Genomic DNA, 19,812 nt, shown 5'->3' on the forward strand with positions numbered 1-19,812 from the left:
GGTCAGCCTCCATGTCAGGGGCCCCGAGTTTGGGCCCCAGTAATCCAAGATCTCTGAAACCTGCAACACAGACACATTCAAGTGAGCCACGTGTGGATCGAGTCGACCGGAGCTGAAACCATCAGAGTTCTTGAATCACCCGCTCCAGGTTGAGGACGGTGGCCATTTGTGTGAGACGAGCGAACTTGTCCCTGATGGTCCAGGTGGTGACGGAGGTGAGGTACGCGACGAGAGAGCGCAGCTCTTTATCAAACTGCAGACCGCCCAGCTGCAACAGAGCTCACTCAACTCAACTTCTGCTCACTCATTCATAAATCACCACATCACAGGGCGCTCGCTGCCACCTTGTGGCCGAGCTCAGCTGCTCACCCTGCTGAAGGAGCACTTCAGGACCGTCTTCTCCATCTCAATTGCTACCAGGCTGGTCATCAGGCTGGTCAGCGTGTCGTAGATGACGGGAGAGAGCGCCACCTGGTGAGGAAGAACCAGCGTCACATGACACATGAAAAGATGTCGAGGGGATAAAAAGTGTTTGTGTGAACGGACGGAAAACCTTAAATTCTGCCATGAGCTGCTCCAGGTTAACGACGAGCTGCTGCACCCACGGATCATTGGCTTCATAATCGTTAAACTCCTCCTGTGAGGAAGAGGAAGAGCCACAGTCACATGACACTAACGATGTCACGTGACGTCAAGGACGTCCTGACGTCACGTGAGCAGATCCTGACGCCGTTACCTCTTCGATGTTATGTGAGACGACCAAAAAGCTGCTGATCCAGGGTTTGACCTGAGGTTTCACTGCTGTGGTGTTCAACTCAGTCAGACCCTCCTGAAACACATCACAGTCCGCATCAGACCTCAGCCCACATCACACCACGTCAGAGACCTCAGTCTGAGAAACAACTCTTACAGGTCCACATCATCATCGTCATCATCATCAGTGGAAGAGTGTGTGTGTGTGTGTGTGTGTGTGTGTGTGAGTGAGACCTGCAGCAGATCCTTGAACTTGGTGGACGTGTTGACGAGGTCAGACAGACAGCTCTGGATCTTGGCCTGATCTCCGGTGTTTCCTCCCTGACTGAACAACTTGGAGCAATCATTCTGTCAGGAAACAAAGTCAATAATTCAATTTAATTTAATTTAATTTAATTTAATTTAATTTAATTTAATTTAATTTAATTTAATAGCGGAAGATCTGGAGAGTGAAGCTGACTCACTGACTCACTGACGACTCACTGACTCACTGACGACTCACTGACTCACTGACTCACTGACTCACTGGCGACTCACTCACTACTCACTGACGACTCACTGACTCACTGGCGACTCACTGGCGACTCACGACTCACTGGCGACTCACTGACTCACTGACTCACTGGCGACTCACTGACTCACTGGCGACTCACTGACTCACTCACTGACTCACTGGCGACTCACTGGCGACTCACTGACTCACTGGCGACTCACTGACTCACTCACTGACTCACTCACTGGCGACTCACTGACTCACTGGCGACTCACTGGCGACTCACTCACTGACTCACTGGCGACTCACTGACTCAACTCACTGGGACTCACTCTCACTCACTGACTCACGACTCACTGACTCACTGGCGACTCACTGGCTCACTCACTGGCGACTCACTAACTCACGACTCACTCACTGGCGACTCACTGGCTGACTCACGACTCACTGACGACTCACTGACGACTCACTCACCTCCAGATTCCTCTTTAAAGTGGAGATGTTGTCACTGCACACCTCCACATTATTGAGAGTCACCTGAGGAAAAGACACAAACGTTGTTAATGATTGTAATAATGATGTGATTGTGATGATCAGCAGCACAATGACACACACAAAAACAATACTGATGCCTCACACTTTCAATTATTGCTTTTCAACAAACTTGAATCAAAGGTGAAAATGGTTGTTGAGCTTTTGTGGAAACATTTACAACATGAAACAGCAACTCGTTCAATAATGTCAGAGAAACTCAGAAGCTGTGTGTCATTCCTTTGTTTACATATTCAAGTGAGATTCCAAAATTAAAACGGTTTTTTATTTGTTTATGAATCTTATAACGATTCATAAGATAAAGATTCATAAACGAATAAGAAAAGATTTTGGAACCTCAATTTTTTTCAATATGAAAAGAACGAATGACACACAGATTACTCAGATTGATTTAGATTTAGAGTTTAAACTTTGACTTTTAAAGAGTTTCAACTTTGACTTTTAAAGAGTTTAAACTTTGACTTTTAAAGAGTTTAAACTTTAATAATAAAGACATATGAGCACTTGTTATTGTTTTTACAAACAAAACAATTGTGATGTAAATGTTCAACCCTTTGATAACGGACGAGCAATCACTCATATTTTATTAAAGCTAAGATTTACGTCATACAAATAATTTATTAGAAGTTATTGTTGTGTTTCAGATTAATAAAGCGTTAATGACATCACAGAGAACTAGAGTTTAAACCATGTCGCTTGTTGTCGCTGATTGACTGAAGGAGATTCAGCTGTAACTTCAGCTTTTCGTAACCTTTAATAAACTTTACTGTCAAACAGCAGCGTGCAGGTTTACTGTGCGTGTGTGTGTGTGTGTGTGTGTGTGTGTGTGTGTGTGCGTGTGTGCGTGCGTGTTACCAGAAAGGCGGCCTTGGCGTTCTCCGTGCTCTCGATGCCCAGCGTGTTGAACTTGCCCTGCTGTAAGCTGCTCTGCATCAGACTGACCGCACTGCTGACGCCGCGCTGGATGTCCTGAAGCGTCGTCGCTGGAAAACCCTGACGCAGTTTGTTGTACAAAACCTCCCTGACAGGTGAGGACAGGTGAGGACAGGTGAGGACAGGTGAGGACAGGTGAGGACAGACACACAGGTGCATTCTCTTCATTGTCACTGATGTGATCTGAGATCCCGGTGTGATAAACACAGTAGTTTATTTGTGTCAGACCTGAAATCAGACTCCAGCACAGAGTTGGCGTGGTTGATCATGGCACACAGGCAGTCGATGCTGGAGCTGGACAAAGCTCTGCTGATGCACTTCTTCACTATGTAGAAACAGTCGTCCACCATGCTGGACGTCAGCTGTCCCTTTTCATATGTATCCATAGCAACGGCCTGGTGAGGAAGAACATTTGATTAGTATTAGCGTTGGAGCGGTTTACTAAAGCCACGGTTGTCTGTTCAGTTTGGTTGTTTTCTTTCTCTAAAAATAGCATGCATCAGATCTACAGCCTAATCATTTGATTTTTTTTTTTATCATGTCATGCAGTCTTGCAAAAAGTGAAATAATGAAGTGAAAGTGAAGAACATCATTGTAACAATGCAGATGTCACCTTCACGAGATGGGATTTTATACTGCAGCTGAAATCCTGCGTCCTCCACCACGACATAAATCGAAACCGTATACTTTATTAATAATTACTGTGAGTAGCAACGGGGGTTGGGTAACTTGCTCAGGGGTACCCCAGCCCTTTGGACCTGGTGGGCACTTATGACCTTTGACCTGTTGAAAGCTGTGGAGCGTCACATGACACTAGCATATCTGAAGTGCTGCTGCTAGCATAAGTAACACGTGTTGTGCAGTGTTCACATACAGTTACACTTAGTTTACCGCTGTCGTCATAGTTACAGTGAGTCTGAATGATATGGATACGAGCGATATTGTCCCGTGTTGTATCTCCTTTACAAATATATCGACATATATATATTAAAATATATCGATATCGCCCAGCCCCAGGTACACGTGACCTGAACCTGAACCCCTAATTTATATGTTTTAATAACTGACAAAGACAATAAATAATAATATAAAGAATCAGTGTCAATCAGTCTTTTCTGGTTGCCCACTGTGACGCCTTGAGTTGAGCTGTGAGTGAGTGAATAATACCTTGTTGACAGACTCTCTCATGTAGTATTCCTCCATTGGAACATAGTAACCAATCAGCTCCTGCATCCTGGTGCTCAGCAGACAGTGTTTCAGCAGCTTCTCCATATTCTGCTGATGGTCTTTAAGAAAACCAGGAATAACTCCACTCAACAGTAGATTCTACACATCACACAAAAAGTCAAAAACACAAAGTCACCTTGTGTGACGCTCTGAGCGTCTCCGACCTCGAAATCAGCCATCATGCGACGGCGTAAGAAGCGCAGGTAAAGCTCAGCGCGTGCGTTCATCAGGGTCACTTCAGCCAGGACAGGGTCCAGTTCCCTGTTCATGACAATCACAGACAATCAATCACAGACAATCACAGACAATTAGAGACAAACAATCACAGACAATCAATCACAGACAATCAGCGACAATCACAGACAATCAATCAATCAGAGACAATCACAGACAATTAGAGACAATCAACAATCAATAGAGACAAACAATCACAGACAATCAATCACAGACAATCAGCGACAATCACAGACAATCAATCAGCGGCAATCAGAGACAAACAATCACAGACAATTAGAGACAATCAATCACAGTCAATCAGAGACAATCACAGACAATCACAGGATGTTACAAGTCAAACATAAATACCTGGGCTCAATCCTCTCAGCTGGCACACTCTTCATCATGCTGCTCTGAACCACCTGAAACTATGGGATACATATGTTCGAGGTCACAGTTGATATTGTTGATCAAAAACAGAACCCGGTCAGAACCTGGTCAGAACCCGGTCAGAACCCGGTCAGAACCTGGTCAGAACCCGGTCCAGCTGTCAGTCAAACCTTGTTGTGATATCCTCTCTGCTGAATGAACTTGTCGACGATTCTCTGAGCCTGTTTGTCACATTCATTCTGCAGGTGAGTGATGAGAGTGTAAAGATGTCCCAGACCATAATATGTCTCTACGACAGGCTGATGAGTCTCAATGACACGGGCGATACCTGTGAACACACACACACACACACATACAGTATATATACACATACAGTATATGTACATAGAGAGAGGGTGAAGTGTGCGCTCTCACCTTCCAGCAGCAGTCAGCAGCAGTGTCCAGCGTGTCTGCAAATGCATGCGTGTGTGTGCGTGTGTGTGTGCATGCGTGAGAGAGAGTGAGAAAGAGAAAGAGAGAGTCATTTACAATCATAAAGACTCATGTGCTGAGTCGGTCTGGTGGACTTTACTTCTCACCTGAGTGCTGAGGTATTGACCGAAGCGGGCGAGGCCCTGCTGGTGAAGACCCAACAGAGGGAAGATCTTAAAAAACCTCTCCACCTGAGCGAGGTCCACAGCTGCTACTGCTTCATCCAGCTTCTCAGCAACTATGACCTTGAGTTTCTGCTCTGCCTCCTGCAGCAGGACCAGACTGGCATCCACAGCACTGCCTGCAGAGAAATCAAATATACACTTCTATACAACATAGAATATACAAGGGTCGCACAGAACCATAAGAGAGAAAAGGATCACATTTACTTTAACAAGACATTTAAAACTTGATTTTAGACACAGAGTGACTCGTACTTTCTTCTCCCTGGCGGCTCAGCTCAATAACGGACTGGTCCAGAGAAAGGTATCGATGGATGTGCGCAGCAGCCTGTTCGTAATCTTCATTATGCAGCGCTGTCTGAACGCCGTCCGTGCAGAACTTTAGGTCCAAGATATCGTCGGCACGCTGGATCACGTTATACAGCCGAGTCTGCACAACAGAAGACAACATGTGGTCTATGGAGACATCGTGTCCATGCTGTGTCACAGAGTTTGTGGTGCTGAATGGAAACGTTGGATCTCTGAGACTGAAGCTGGGTTCAAATCCGTCTGTTTTTACATGCATTATTGAACTATGGCATATACAGCTTTTTACAGGAAATCATGTGACTGTCATATCACAGCTTTCATCATCATCATCATCATCATCACTGATATCAGTTCACACAGTCGAGACAAAACGGTAGTTTACCTTTGCTAGGTCCAGCTGTCGGACTTTTCGGCTCACGTTCTCAGCCAGACTGCAGGTGAATGTGATCATGCCTGACAGCTGACTGGCATCTCCTCCAATCAGCTGTAGGTTTGGCCTGAAGAGAGAAACACGGATGATTCAGGAAGATCAAATCTGATAATAACGTAATAACAACAACAACAACAACAACAACAATAGTAGTAAAAAGTGCACCCCATCCTCTGCAGAGCCAGCATCTTGGTGTGAATGCTCCCCTCCTGTCCAAGCAGTCTGTCCAGCTCTGTCTCCACGTCTTTCTGTGGTAAACAGAAAATTCATCGGGAACAGTTTGACGTTTTCTAACAGAAAATTCATCGGGAACAGTTTGACGTTTTCTAACAGAAAGGTGAAGTAAGAGCTTCAGCCTCGGACCCTGAGCTCAGCTGGAAAACAATCAAGACAATTCAACAGCAACGGTTTCATACAAACATTACTACACCCGGAAGCTGCTTTGACAGGTGTCACGGAGTATTTCGTCCCCAGACAGTTTAGTGTCACACCACTAACACTAACTAACTAACTAACTAACTAACTAACTAACTAAAGTTGATTATATCGATGTTGATAATGTGATGGATTTGTTGAATCAGAAGAACCCGGACGTTCACGTGGAGAACGACAGCGGAACAGAGCACGAACCTCCTGCTCACAGAGCTGCTGGTAAACCTTCTCCAGGTCCTCCAGCTCCGTCAGGGCACAGATGGTGTCCATGCTGACGGAGGACACGGAGGACACGGAGGACACGGAGCCACAGTCGCCTCTCGTCGCTGCCACTGCTCCGCAGCTGTCCGCCATCTTCCGCCACGGAAACAGGAGTTTGGAGCGTGGATGTAGCTCCGCCCCCTCTGGCTTGAAGACAATGTTGTCATGGTGGCCACTCGTGGTACTGCAACAAAAAATACTCTTGGGCCCAAAAAGCAATTTTCCCAATTGAGCACAATAGTGAAGGAGACGCCTGTAAAAGTGTCCACAGGACACCTGGAGACATGGACACAGACATGTATAGATCTTTATATTCTATATGTTTAATTCATGGTTTTAGTTCATTTACATGTGTAAAATCTCCCTAGAAGCTTGGCTTGTAACTGGAGGGTTGCTGGTTCAAGTCCCCACCAGGTCATAAGGGCTGGGGTACCCAACCCCCATTGGGCTGCTCCTAATTCTAGGATGGGTCAAATGCAGAGAAATGATTTCCCTAAGGGGATTTAGAAGCATGGAGTTTGCATGTTCTCCGGGTTCTCCGGCTTCCTCCCACAGTCCAAAAACATGCAATGTGGGGATTAGGTGGTGAACTGGACACTCTAAACTGACCGTAGGAGTGAGTGTGAGAGTGAATGGTTGTTTGTCTCTAGTTGTGTGTGGCCCTGCGATGGACTGGCGAACTGTCCAGGGTGTGCCCCGCCTATCGCCCATTGTAGTTGAGGTTGGCACAGCCCCCCCCCCGCGACCCTCTGGTGGAGGATAAAGTGGTTAGATGATGACTGACTGACTGACAACAAAGCAGGTTTTAGTTATTTATTCTTCGCTCATGAGGATTTATTTCAAACTTATTGATGTGTTAACAAGCTGCTGTGTGGATTCATCATGAGTCTGCAGGTTTATTTTAATATTTTATGATTATTATATTTACCATAAATTGTAATTATAATGATAAGTTAGCTTCATTTGTAAACCACCTACAAAAACAGTTAGAAATCTGAACTTCGAAATTTAAACCAAAATAAAAAGCATAGCAATAAGACCAAATATCAGAGTTCAAAGTCAGGAAAAGTCATATGTCTATCTTCCACGGTTCTGCAAATCATTATCACACTTTTTGACTCGTGGTACTTTATATCATGTTGTTCCCCAGCTACTGCATACCAGCCGAGCTAGGACTAAAGATCACACAATCATCAGCATACATAAGATGGTTCATCACTGTACTGCCGACCATACAGCCTGTTTTACATGAGCTTAGATTATTTGATAAATCATTCACGTAGAAATAGGAGATGAGATATATTATAATATCCCATGGAATTGTTTGCTTTAATCATCCTAAAAGTACTTAATGTTGTCGTCATTTTCTTGGACAATAAGATATAAAATCCCTGAGTTCTGTGACAGCTATTAGCATACAGTATATCAGTGAATGGAAAATCAAGCAAAAAGCGTCCAAGAAATCATTCCTGTAACAACACACGTGAAATAATAGCCACAGTCAATTAAATGAACCATTCAATTGGTCATTTTAACCTGTAATGACGTCATTATACTTTTCAGCTTACTGTCTTTACTATTGTTCGTTTTGATAGTCATTTACGAATCCATGGTTTAAAGACCGAAGCTAACGTGCCATCGGTATTCATGCAATCCACTTGCGCACGTTAGTAGCGTACTCCCATCATGCCTTTCGCGGAGCTCTATCCAGTTCTTATGATACGTCCATGGTTTGATTTCCCGTGGTTTTACGTGAACTGTATGAAAGAACAAACAAGAACGTAATATTATAAATGATAGTAAGAGAATGTCCTCAGAGTGGAACATGAAGTCAAACTGGGTCAACACGCGAGTGTCGAATTCTGGGGTCCAGCCTTCTACTATAAGCGCTGTGGTACAGAATTAAAATTGAAATGACAAGTGTGAAGGTAAGGCGGGAACTTATTTTTAACTGAATGGTTTAACATCGTCTTCAAACCACAATTGTAAACAACTAATTAATGCATTTTACAGAAATATCAGTCACGTGTGGAACGGACACACCTGTAAAAACACCATGTGTCACCGTCATCATGACACATCAATCATTACGTCCATGGTGGCGCTGGTGAGTTCACTTTGTCTTGATGATCTTTTGAGAGTGTTTCATGTTTCATTGTGTGATCCTGTGCTGTGGAGGCGTGGCTTCAGAGGGAAGTCTGAAGAATGCAGCCTGCTGAGTTTCTACAGGATCTCCAATTCTACCTGTAATAGCAACACGTAATGCAGCGAGTAACGTCTAGTGATTGTTATTCTGCCTCCGTTTGTTCTTCACGGACACAAATGATTCTTAATCTGAGACGAGAGCTGAGGCCTCAAACTTATTATCAACGTATTGTGGGATTGCGGTCCAGTGTTCTACAAATTTGAGTTAAATATTGTTCCTTATCAATACTTGACTCGAGCAGCTCAGCTCAAAATGACTGATTTCCTTTCATAGTCAAACATAAGCATCACAGATGATGAACGGAGTGTGACTGCCATGTTGTTTTGTGACGATGCATCCATACACATTAGTTTCCATCTGATAAACACACAACTGTTCACTTGACAGGTGACTTCCTCAGTGCTGTAGTCATGTGACCGAGCATGTCTAAACACAGTAGACACACAGTAATGGAGAGAGGATACAAGGCCGTGCATGTGATGCTAGTACTGCGCTAATATTACCAAAGAAACATTCAGTGAATGAAAGAATCCCAACTACCGCCACACAGAGGCGCTGTTGAGGTTCTGAAGCTAATGTGACCATAAAGCCCAGAGAAGCATCAACAATCCTTCCAAACTACAGAATGGCATTTAAAGACTTTATTCTATAAAACAATGTATTACATCAGCATGAGGTTTCAGAATATCTACAGTGGATGCAAATGACACACACTTGTTGTTTAGTTCCTGTAACGGACATATGCCGCATTCCACTAGCATAGTACCTGGTACTATTTTCACAGGAAGAGACCTCCCACACACACACACACACACACAAGCCAAACTGTAGATCACTTAATGAACTACTTAAAAATCCTAACAACGTGTGTTAATCTCCAACAACGACCACAGAAACCTCTATATTTTAAAGTGTGAGTGTGAGTGGTGTATTTAGGGACAGGCGATCGCTGTAGTCTGCACTCCGGAGACGTGTGGACACAAATGGAGCCGAACAGTGCCGAATTGTAGATGAGTTAAAACGACTTCACGATCCTAAAAAAAACAACTACAGAAGTGTGGTGTAAAGTCACGAGTCACTCGTGTGCGTGTCGCGTATAAAACAAAGTCACTGCAGTTTCACTCAGCCCACGGCCCAAGTAGGTACTTTTTTTGTAGTGGAGACGCGACCTTGTCGTGTCGTGTCGTGTCGTGTCGTGTCGAGCCGGTGGAAATGTGCCATTAAATAGAAGAAGTAAACTTGTTAAGCTTGAAAATAATTGTTGCAAGAAGTTAGTCCTTGAGTAAATCTCATTTGTGACACAACGAGTCGTCATGAATTTGCCTTCAACAGAAACACAAAAAGAGAGCTTTACATTTTTACACCATGTTTTACCACAGACCCAGAGCATTAGCAGGAAACCTGGCATCACAATCCTGATGTGATGGTGGAACACTCCTGTCCTCTGGAAAACAAGACAAGTTCTTCTCTTTCCTGCTCAAGTTCTTCCTGTTTCTTCCGCAGCTCCGCCTTCTCCTTCTGCAGCTCTTCTCTCTGTAACGTCAGTTCTTTGGCTTCCTCCTGTTGTGCTTTCCTCAGAGCCTCAATCTTCTCCCTCTCTGCTGTGGCCTCTCTGGCATCTGCTGCACGCATCTTCTCCAGCAGATCTCTCTGAACCTCCAGAGCTCGGGCCTCCTCCTTCTGCGTCCTCCTCAGAGCTTCAATCAGCTCCCGCTCTCTCCTCCACACCCGCTTTTCTCCTTCAAATGAACCTGGGAGGGAGGCGGCCATGTTTAGTCTCATTAGCACCTTTGAGCTAATACATTCACAACATAGTATGTGTGTGTGTGTGTGTACTTTTCTAGCATCAACACAGGACCAGTAGACCTCATGGAGACCTAAACCTGGTCCTAATGACACAGAACCTCATTTCTGAGGAACTGGTTAAATGTGATAGGAAGTGTTTCAATGCTGCATATGAATGCCACTGTATGAACCTGGGAGGAGGGGCTACAATCACATGACAAACACCACTGCGACAGAGTCCTGGGATTTCTTTGCTTTATTCATGTGTTTTAAATGGAAGCATTTTACTCAAGTGCAAACCAAACGTAGCTGTTGGTACAAAAGGAAAGGAAGTGTCAAGTTTACCTGAACCCGGTTTGAGCTCCGTCTTTACAGCAGCAGTCGATGGAGGTGGCTTCAGTCCACTGGCCACAAGCCCAGCAAACATTTCAGGGTGCCTCGCCGACAAGTGTCGGCGCAGGTTGCTGGTGCCTTCAAAGCACTGCAACTTCTTCATGCAGATGCGGCACTGGGCAGCGTCCAGACCGTCCAAACGCTCATAGTGTCTCCAAATCAAGCTCCTTCTCGGGCGGCCGTGTCTCACAGGAGGCTCATCGCTCACCTCTGCATGTGCCGAGTCTTCTTCTGCTGCATCTCCTTGTGCAGCCTCCAGGATGTCAGAAATAGCAGCATTAATATCTGACTCATTTAAAGGAATGCTGTTGTCAGAGTCCTCGTTCTCAAGCACCACATCCACTAAACAAGAGGGAAATAAAGTCAGGATTAGTCACATGCTGCTACAGACAGGGTGGAGGCAGTCATTCATCACTTCCTCTGATCAGAGAGGAGTTTAACTCCACTCTCTGATCACAGAGGACCCGTCTCACCCCCTCATCTGCTGCAGCCTCGTCAGTGCTGTCCTTCAAGGCTTTTTTTTCTGATGGGAACTATAAGAAATAAGCTGTAAGACGTAAAGTCTCGACAAGACCGAGTTTCTTTTTCTCCCACCACAGACCTGACCATCACCCTCCACAGCTCTGTGGTAGCTCCTTCTCATACGGCAAGGAACCTGGGTGTGACACTTGATGCAGATACATGTTGCACAACATCAGAAGGATACGGCCTCTTCTAACGCAGAAGGCGGCACAGGTTCTGAAAACACTTTTCTTCGACTCGACCTCCACTAAGACGGCGACGACGACAAAACAAAACAAAACTTATGACTAGCACTTCATAGTTTGGCTTACTTGAAGCTCTTGTTTGTACCCAAATGTTTAAATGCACTTATTGTAAGTTGCTTTGGATAAAAGGGTCTGCTAAATGACATGTAATGTAAAGTAGCTTTAGCCGCGTCCCAGATCCCAGCGGAGGACACTGGGGAATTGATATTATCGTGGCAGAATTGTGATAGATTAGTCCAGACAAAGGTGCAAAAAGAGTCACTATTCAAACAGGATGTAGAAATGTTGAATACTGGGCTAATATGCAGACGTTCACGGGCACGATCCCATGAGGTCTGGACAGAATGGAATAAAAAGTCATCTAGTCTCCAAGTCTGAACTGTGAGGATGTGAATAAAATAATCTGTAATGTAATCTCTCAGTTTAGGATTCAGTTGTGGTCACATATCAACCACTCCAGTATCTGTGCATAGATCTGTAAGAGCAGCAGATGATCCAGGGTCAGATAGAATCCATTATACACTCATTTACTGCATAGCAGGCCTGGTTAAACATGAAAATCATTCATCACATGAAATTGGTGAATCACTAATTGGGGCATAAACATATGATGTTGAAGAATTGAGCTCCTACTCAGAATAAATCTCCCTTCTGGATTATTTTCTTTATGTTCTAAATGAAAGGAAGGTTGTTATTTATGAGACTGGCTGTTTCTTATTCTGTCAAGGTTTTAGGTTTTCTATATGGGAACTAATGCAATATCGGATTTATCAAAATCCTGGACAAACCAATTATCGAATGATCGAGGCATGAGAACTGTGAAGTTGAAATAACTGGTGAATAACAGATGCTGAACGGCGACAAAATAATGTGAAAGAGTAAACCTAGACTCTTGTCACTTAACAACAGAAAAAGGAAATGCACAAATCCTGAATAGCAGCACATACCCTCCCCTAGAACTGCCCCCAACTGACAGGAGAAAATACCCCAGAAGACGTCACTCGCTAATCCAAACATAGGCCAAATCCTACTTTAGTGATTTGATCACAGTAACAATTAACACATTAGGTGTGTGATTTAGACGGATGGTTTAGTCCACTGTGTGTGTGTGTGTGTGTGTGAGAATGTGCTGCAGTCATTCATGGACGTGAAAACAAAACCAGGACAAACCTGAACCCTGTTTGACCTCCGTCTTTACAGCAGCGGTCGATGGAGGTGGCTTCAGTCCACTGGCCACAAGCCCAGCAAACATTTCAGGGTGCCTCGCCGACAAGTGTCGGCGCAGGTTGCTGGTGCTGCTGCCTTCAAAGCACTGCAACTTCTTCATGCAGATGCGGCACTGGGCAGCGTCCAGACCGTCCAAACGCTCATAGTGTCTCCAAATCAAGCTCCTTCTCGGGCGGCCGTGTCTCACAGGAGGCTCATCGCTCACCTCTGCATGTGCCGAGTCTTCTTCTGCTGCGTTAATATCGGACTCATTTAAAGGAACGCTGTTGTCAGAGTCCTCGTTCTCAAGCACCACATCCACTAAACAAGAGGGAAATAAAGTCAGGATTAGTCACATGCTGCTACAGACAGGGTGGGTGGAGCGAGTCATTCATCACTTGTCAACGAAAGCTGCTTCTCTTGCTCGTCTCTGTGGCTCCAGGCGCTGGAGTGTTAACGCACAACACAAGTGCGAACACAGTTGTCCAGCTCACGTCTCACTGATGCCGTTTACTCCGTTCAGCAGTTTCTGTCTGTGAAGTGGACGACCGCACCTCCCTCCTGCTCTCCCTGCGTGTGCCATACGACCTCTGCAGCAGCTCGACTGGTCTTCATCTCACCAAAGTTCTCTCCCACTACTGAGAGGATCGCAGTCACTGGTCAAACTCACGACTGTTCGCTGTCCTAGCTCCCAGATGGTGGAACGAGCCGAGACATGTCATGACATTACATGGGTGTCATGAGTGATGACCTGTTGACCTTTATAGATCACATCGCTCTGCTTTATTCAATATAAGAAAAGTCAACAGGCTCCAGCTCTTGGTACAGGCTCTGGTCATGCTAACACCCTGCTAACAGACCTGTGCTATGAAAGGGCGTGCCGTTCATAGGTGCCGCCCCTTTGTCTGAGCTGCTTCAAATGACTGAACTCCGTTCATCAAAGGCTTGTGGTCTGGCAGTGTCAACACCCCACACAAGACAACCCAGACTCTCTTCATGGTGGAATGACTTACCAAGCGCTACCACAACAGCGACGGACTCGTTCACCTTTTGTCTGGCCAGGTTTTAAAAAGAGTGAATATTTCAAATCATTTTTGAATTTTATTGTGATCTATCAATTTGTTCAGGACTTATTTACTCATCAGGGACCCCTGCATGTTTCTAATGTAGTCGAGTTGTAAGAGTAACTCTCACAGTCATCCTGATAATTAAAGGCGTCACAAAACATATACGTGTCATTTCCTTCGGTGTGTGATTTAGACGGATGGTTTAGTCCACTGTGTGTGTGTGTGTGTGTGTGTGTGAGAATGTGCTGCAGTCATTCATGGACGTGAAAACAAAACCAGGACAAACCTGAACCCTGTTTGACCTCCGTCTTTACAGCAGCGGTCGATGGAGGTGGCTTCAGTCCACTGGCCACAAGCCCAGCAAACATTTCAGGGTGCCTCGCCGACAAGTGTCGGCGCAGGTTGCTGGTGCTGCTGCCTTCAAAGCACTGCAACTTCTTCATGCAGATGCGGCACTGGGCAGCGTCCAGACCGTCCAAACGCTCATAGTGTCTCCAAATCAAGCTCCTTCTCGGGCGGCCGTGTCTCACAGGAGGCTCATCGCTCACCTCTGCATGTGCCGAGTCTTCTTCTGCTGCATCTCCTTGTGCAGCCTCCAGGATGTCAGAAATAGCAGCATTAATATCTGACTCATTTAAAGGAATGCTGTTGTCAGAGTCCTCGTTCTCAAGCACCACATCCACTAAACAAGAGGGAAATAAAGTCAGGATTAGTCACATGCGGCTACAGACAGGGTGGAGGCAGTCATTCATCACTTCCTCTGATCAGATATTAAATATAAGAAAACTTAAATATTTTTAAGTTTAAAAATATTTAAACTTAAAGATATTAAAGAAAACTTTGATATTAAATATTAAGAAAACTTTGATTGCTTTTCAATCAGAGCTGAAACAATTACTCGGTTTATTCGATTATCAATCCATTACTAAATGAATCGTCAACTAGTTAGATAATCGCTGAATCGGTCTGAAGCATTTTTCGTGACTAAAACAAGATTTCTGATTGTTTCAGCTTCTTAAATGTGAATATTTTCTTAATTTCTTTGCTCCATAAAACAAAGAAATCATTTTGGTTAGTGGACAAAAACACGACGTTTGAGAACATCATCATTTCCAGGTTTGACAAACACGCTTTCTGACAGTTTATGGAGCAAACTGTGGACAGTGACGGCTTCCGTAGACTAACAGAAGCCACAGACCATGTCATACAGGGAGCTGTACCAGAGTAATACGACTGTTCGCTGTCCGTGTTCACCGCTCGACGATCGATTCTCCGGGTGCTTTTGGTCGAACGTCCTCTGAATGTCTTGGCGAACTCTTGTGGATGTTTGACGCGCAGATGTCTCAGCATGTTGGTGGTGCTGCCCCGGACTTGTTTGGACTGGTAGTCGCTGCAGAGAACACACCGGACCGACAATGAGTCCACGGCTTTGAAGAAGCCCCAAACCACGCTTCTCCTGCGGCTCATGGCTGCGGAGAGTCCGCACACAACATGAGCTCACGTCCCGCTCAAACTCACTCTCTTCAGCGTTTTCTGGCCGGAAAGTGAAGCATATTCACGCAGGAGAGAGACACACACGCACAGACGCAGGGTTCGCTGCTGAGTGACGTCATGTCCGGTCTGTGAGACACGCCTCTTCCTCTTCTTCTCTGAGTGGTTTTATGGCGTTTGACAAACAACGATTTAGTGCATTACCGCCACCATCTGGTATGGAGTGTGGATCAAAATGTTAGTGTTTTAATGTTTGAAATAAATAAAAACACTGAACTGTGTTCACGAAACTGAGTTAAATATCAACACTTGATCCGTTTCCTACCGTTTATCCGAGGTCAACAATTCTGAGGTCTGTTGAAAAACTGTTCAAACAAATTCACGCAGGAGAGGGTTCGCTGCTGGCCTGTCACGCCTCGTGGCTGCTGTTCTTAGAGAGCTCTGGCTGACTCCTGGTCCACAGTGAGCTGTGCCAGTCTTGCTGCTGTTTCTGCTGCTGCTGCTGTTTCTGCTGCGTGTGTGTGTGTGTGTGCGTGCAGCAGATGAAACCTCGTGTATAAAAGAGAGCGCGGCGTTCATAGTGAACGACGGCGTACTCATTAACATTTGAACACAAGTCTGAACACAAAGAAATGGTCAGATTTCTAAAAGCGCGCGTCTTACGCCGCGTGAGTAAAAAGGCTCCCCACCTGGGTCACCTGGACTCACTTCCTCAGTCCTCACCTCAGCTCCTGCTTGGACCACCTTCAGGTCTCTTGGGTCCACCAGCACCTCTCTGAACTCCTCTACCAAAGACTTCAGGGGCAACTGGAGCTTTGTGTAACGAGGTTCCCGAGACGGTGCAGCCTGTGATTATCTCAACTTCCAGTTTGTGCCATTTCTGCTAAGATTCTCATGCTCTCAAGTTGTCGTAATAATCCAGGATCAGATCTGGAACATGGTCCTGCTGGTCTGGACCAGTTTGTGGGGTTGGAGCTAAATGCGTTGACTAGGTCTAACCACAGAAAGCCTTCAATGGTTTTATTAAAATCCATGTTTTGAGAACAAACTTTAAAAAAACAATTGTCATTACGTGTATTTTTATGAGAATCAGATTATTATTTAATGTTGTTCAGATCTTTGGTTTTTTTTTAAAGACAAAGTTAAGTATTATGATAAGTTATTATGATATGAAATTTGTCTATTTTAAGTGTAAAAGTTTGGCTACACATCATCATCCCCACACACACACACACACACACACACACACACAGACCCCCTCTATTTTGGTGCTTCCTCGCGCTGCCAAGCCCCTGACGTAATGCTCCACTGTTAATGATTAGCATGTGGAAACGAGCAGCGCCACACACTTTGCGTCAATGCGCCCGAGTCTCAGCCGGAAGTTGACTGGTCGCGCCTTCAAAGTAATAGCACGGACTTATGATATTAAATGAATGCATTCATTTCGGTTCTGATTGAACTATAAATAAACCCAGTTTGTGCAGGTTTATACGTCTGCTCCAGCATAACTGAAGCCAAAAAAAACACTGCCACTAACCATGATGATGTTATTAATAATGATAGTAATGATAATAATGATAATAATAATAGTATTTGCAGGGAGAGGTGTAAATTGACAAAGACCTGCTGTGCAGTGGTTCTCAAACTTTTTATATCAAGAAAATGTGGAGCTCCTTAAAATACAGTGATATAATATTAATATTTTTGAGTAATTATATATTATTTATAAAAAGACTGAGCAAAGTCAGCTACAGGCAGATTTATTCTGTCATCGTCCTCCTCTTCCTCACATAAACTTCACACACTGGTGCAGTAACATTAGATTAAGATGGAGAGAGAGATATATAAGGTCACTCTAATTATTTTTATTACTGTTATTGTTATTATTATAATATATTATTATTATCATTATTATAATACAGTATTCTTATTTTATATTATTATTATTGTTGTCATTATTATTATTTTAATATATTATTATTATCATCATTATTATTATTATTATTACAATATATTATTATTAGCTCCACTCTGATCACATACTCTGGTTGATACAGTAAAACAGTTTTTATGATTGTATTTTATTTTCTACCAGAGGAAACTTGTGTACCTTTAATGGTACATGTACCACAGTTTGAGAACCATGGCCTTAAAGAACTGTGTGACAATCATAACCGATGAATAGGTTAATTAAATAAGTTTTTTTCTTGATTAATCATTTTGTAGTTTTGTCCATAAAATAGAAAATGGTGTAAAATGTCGATAAACAATAACATGACTGCAGCAAATATTAAAACATTTTCTTTTTCTTTTATTTAAGACATAGAAAGTGATCATAATATTATCAGAATTAAGTTAATTATATATCATATAACTATCATTGAAGCATTAAGCTGCACTTTGTATGAAAATAAACTTTAGTTCTCACTTGATTCTAATTGAAAAGACATTCATTCATTCATTCATTCATAAACCTAACCGACTAACGTGGTGAGCTAAAACCAACTAAAACACACTTTATTTTGAAGGATTTAAGCGGAAGTTGTTCTCCAGGTTCCGTGAGGTTTGACCGTGTCTTTTAGACTTGATCACAGTGAACTGGTGACACACACACACACACACACACACAGACAGACAGACACACACACACCACACACACAGACAGACAGACAGAGGAAAAGTTAGTCAAGACGGCAAATCACCAGACCCGGACTGAAGGAGCGCCGCTCCCCCGAAAAACCTAAACCTGACCATGAGAACTGCGGAGGAGGTAAGACCGGACCCGCGCTTCGGTTCGTGCTGCTTCTAACCGTCAACAGCGAATATTCAAATTCTCCAGCAGAACTTTCTCAACCTGTGTGTGTGTGTGTGTGTCTGTCTGTCTGTCTGTGTGTGTCTGTGTGTGTCGTAACTTTGCTAACTTGGTTTTCACACCGTGTGTGTGTGTGTAAGAACAGAGTATATAGTACACACACACACACACACGATTCACGGATATTAGCTACTGAAGTTTTAGACAGCGACGGTAAAACTGTGTCTGCTGAAACTTAGCCGTGTGTGTGTGTGTGTGTGTGTTTAACACGAAACTTTGTAACGTGTGATTAAAATAACGGAGGTGAGCAGCAGCTTCAACAGCAGCAGCAGCAGCAGCAGCAGCTTTAGCAGCAGCATCAGCAGCAGCTTCAACAGCAGCAGCTTTAGCAGCAGCATCAGCAGCAGCTTTAGCAGCAGCAGCAGCAGCTTCAACAGCAGCAGCAGCAGCAGCAGACACCGACAGTCCGCTGGTGGATCCTAAAAAGCAAATGTGTTATTTCAGTGCCGTCTGTGCTCATGTGTGACAGCGACTAATAAATGTATGAAGGATTGAAGGCTGGGACAGTGACTGTGACAGTGAGCTGCTGTGTTAAACCTGTCTGTCTGTCTCCTCCTCCTCCTCCTGCAGGTGTTCCTGGGATTCCCTGAAGAAAAATGCCAGAGAGGCTGAAGCTGATGTGACACAGCGTGTGCTGTGAGAACGCTGACTCATCAAATATCAATCCCTCTGAGAGCAACTAAGCAATCTGGTGCAGCTCATAACTCTAATGCCTTGCTAGAAGAGCACATCACAACCCCCTCTTCCTCCTCTTCCTCCTCCTCCTCCTCAGACAGGAGAAGACGGAGCAGAAAGTCCTTCAGCAGGAATAAATCCGACAGCATCTGTGTGTGAAACAAATGTCAGTGAACAGGTTTATAATGACAAAGATCAGAAGGAGAACAGAGAGACATCTCTGTCCCTGAAGACATCAACAAGCAGGTCAACCAGTGTAAAGTTACCTCTGAGTCTCACGCCCCACCCGGCCCGGCCCGGCCCGGCCCGGCCCGGCACAGTGACCGTGCTTCACAGACCATGATGTTTCGTGATCAGGTGGGCGTTCTGGCCAGCTGGTTCAAAGGGTGGAATGAGTGCGAGCAGACTGTTGCTCTGCTGTCCCTGCTGAAGAGGGTCAGCCGGACCCAGGCCCGCTTCCTGCAGCTCTGTCTGGAACACTCACTCGCTGAGTGCACTGACCTGCAGGTGCTGGAGGGAGAGGCCAACAGCCCAGGTAAGACGACACGCCCACATTCATCCACTCATCATGAAAACACGCCCACATTCAACCACTCATCTGGGGATTCTTCTCTCATCATCTGTGTCTTCAACAACACGCGCGTGTGACGTCATCGCCACGTGATGTGAGTTATCATGTGACGATGATGTCACTTCCACAG

General features: G+C 44.6%; 3 protein-coding genes across 4 annotated transcripts in view; 1 reads left to right on the forward strand and 2 right to left on the reverse strand.

The window, feature by feature from the left end:
• cog4 (component of oligomeric golgi complex 4) overlaps positions 1-6,778 on the reverse strand; it is a 7,315-nt gene extending 537 nt beyond the window's left edge. Inside the window, 19 exon segments of the mRNA XM_044029911.1 lie at positions 1-60; positions 140-268; positions 370-471; positions 554-637; positions 737-829; positions 988-1,101; positions 1,721-1,783; positions 2,654-2,819; positions 2,960-3,126; positions 3,899-4,017; positions 4,095-4,219; positions 4,544-4,602; positions 4,735-4,892; positions 4,979-4,990; positions 5,052-5,336; positions 5,473-5,647; positions 5,909-6,023; positions 6,122-6,204; positions 6,587-6,778. The exon segment at positions 1-60 is cut by the window's left edge and continues 537 nt beyond it. Coding sequence (XP_043885846.1) covers positions 1-60; positions 140-268; positions 370-471; positions 554-637; positions 737-829; positions 988-1,101; positions 1,721-1,783; positions 2,654-2,819; positions 2,960-3,126; positions 3,899-4,017; positions 4,095-4,219; positions 4,544-4,602; positions 4,735-4,892; positions 4,979-4,990; positions 5,052-5,336; positions 5,473-5,647; positions 5,909-6,023; positions 6,122-6,204; positions 6,587-6,742 — 2,265 coding nt within the window. The 5' untranslated portion in view covers positions 6,743-6,778.
• Positions 6,779-9,481: 2,703 nt separating this feature from the next.
• On the reverse strand, positions 9,482-15,953 carry LOC122772165 (zinc finger BED domain-containing protein). The gene is made up of 6 exons (XM_044029908.1): positions 15,890-15,953; positions 15,294-15,777; positions 14,360-14,755; positions 12,971-13,327; positions 10,986-11,375; positions 9,482-10,606 (listed from the first exon to the last, which is right to left on the reverse strand). The coding sequence occupies exons 2-6, from the start codon at positions 15,538-15,540 to the stop codon at positions 10,263-10,265; spliced, it is 1,734 nt and encodes a 577-aa protein (XP_043885843.1). The 5' UTR covers positions 15,541-15,777; positions 15,890-15,953; the 3' UTR covers positions 9,482-10,262.
• Positions 15,954-18,197: 2,244 nt separating this feature from the next.
• Positions 18,198-19,812, forward strand: part of samd4a (sterile alpha motif domain containing 4A) — a 37,716-nt gene continuing 36,101 nt past the window's right edge. For both annotated transcript variants that reach the window (XM_044029905.1, XM_044029906.1), the window contains exons 1-2: positions 18,198-18,334; positions 19,007-19,646. In XM_044029905.1, coding sequence (XP_043885840.1) covers positions 19,451-19,646 — 196 coding nt within the window. In that variant the 5' untranslated portion in view covers positions 18,198-18,334; positions 19,007-19,450. The remainder of the gene's footprint in view (positions 18,335-19,006; positions 19,647-19,812) is intronic.

Source organism: Solea senegalensis, linkage group LG7, assembly GCF_019176455.1.
Source record: "Solea senegalensis isolate Sse05_10M linkage group LG7, IFAPA_SoseM_1, whole genome shotgun sequence".
Lineage (NCBI taxonomy): Eukaryota > Metazoa > Chordata > Actinopteri > Pleuronectiformes > Soleidae > Solea > Solea senegalensis.

What these genes read in the sequence shown, in the direction of transcription:
- LOC122772165 (XM_044029908.1), bottom strand. Translation starts at nt 15,540, where the DNA reads ATGAGCCGCAGGAGAAGCGTGGTTTGGGGCTTCTTCAAAGCCGTGGAC. An exon ending in CGAACAGTCGTATTACTCTG is followed by an intron (nt 14,756 to 15,293) that starts GTACAGCTCCCT and finishes CCTCTTGTTTAG; the next exon opens with TGGATGTGGTGCTTGAGAAC. An exon ending in GGAGCTCAAACCGGGTTCAG is followed by an intron (nt 10,607 to 10,985) that starts GTAAACTTGACA and finishes CCTCCCTCCCAG; the next exon opens with GTTCATTTGAAGGAGAAAAG.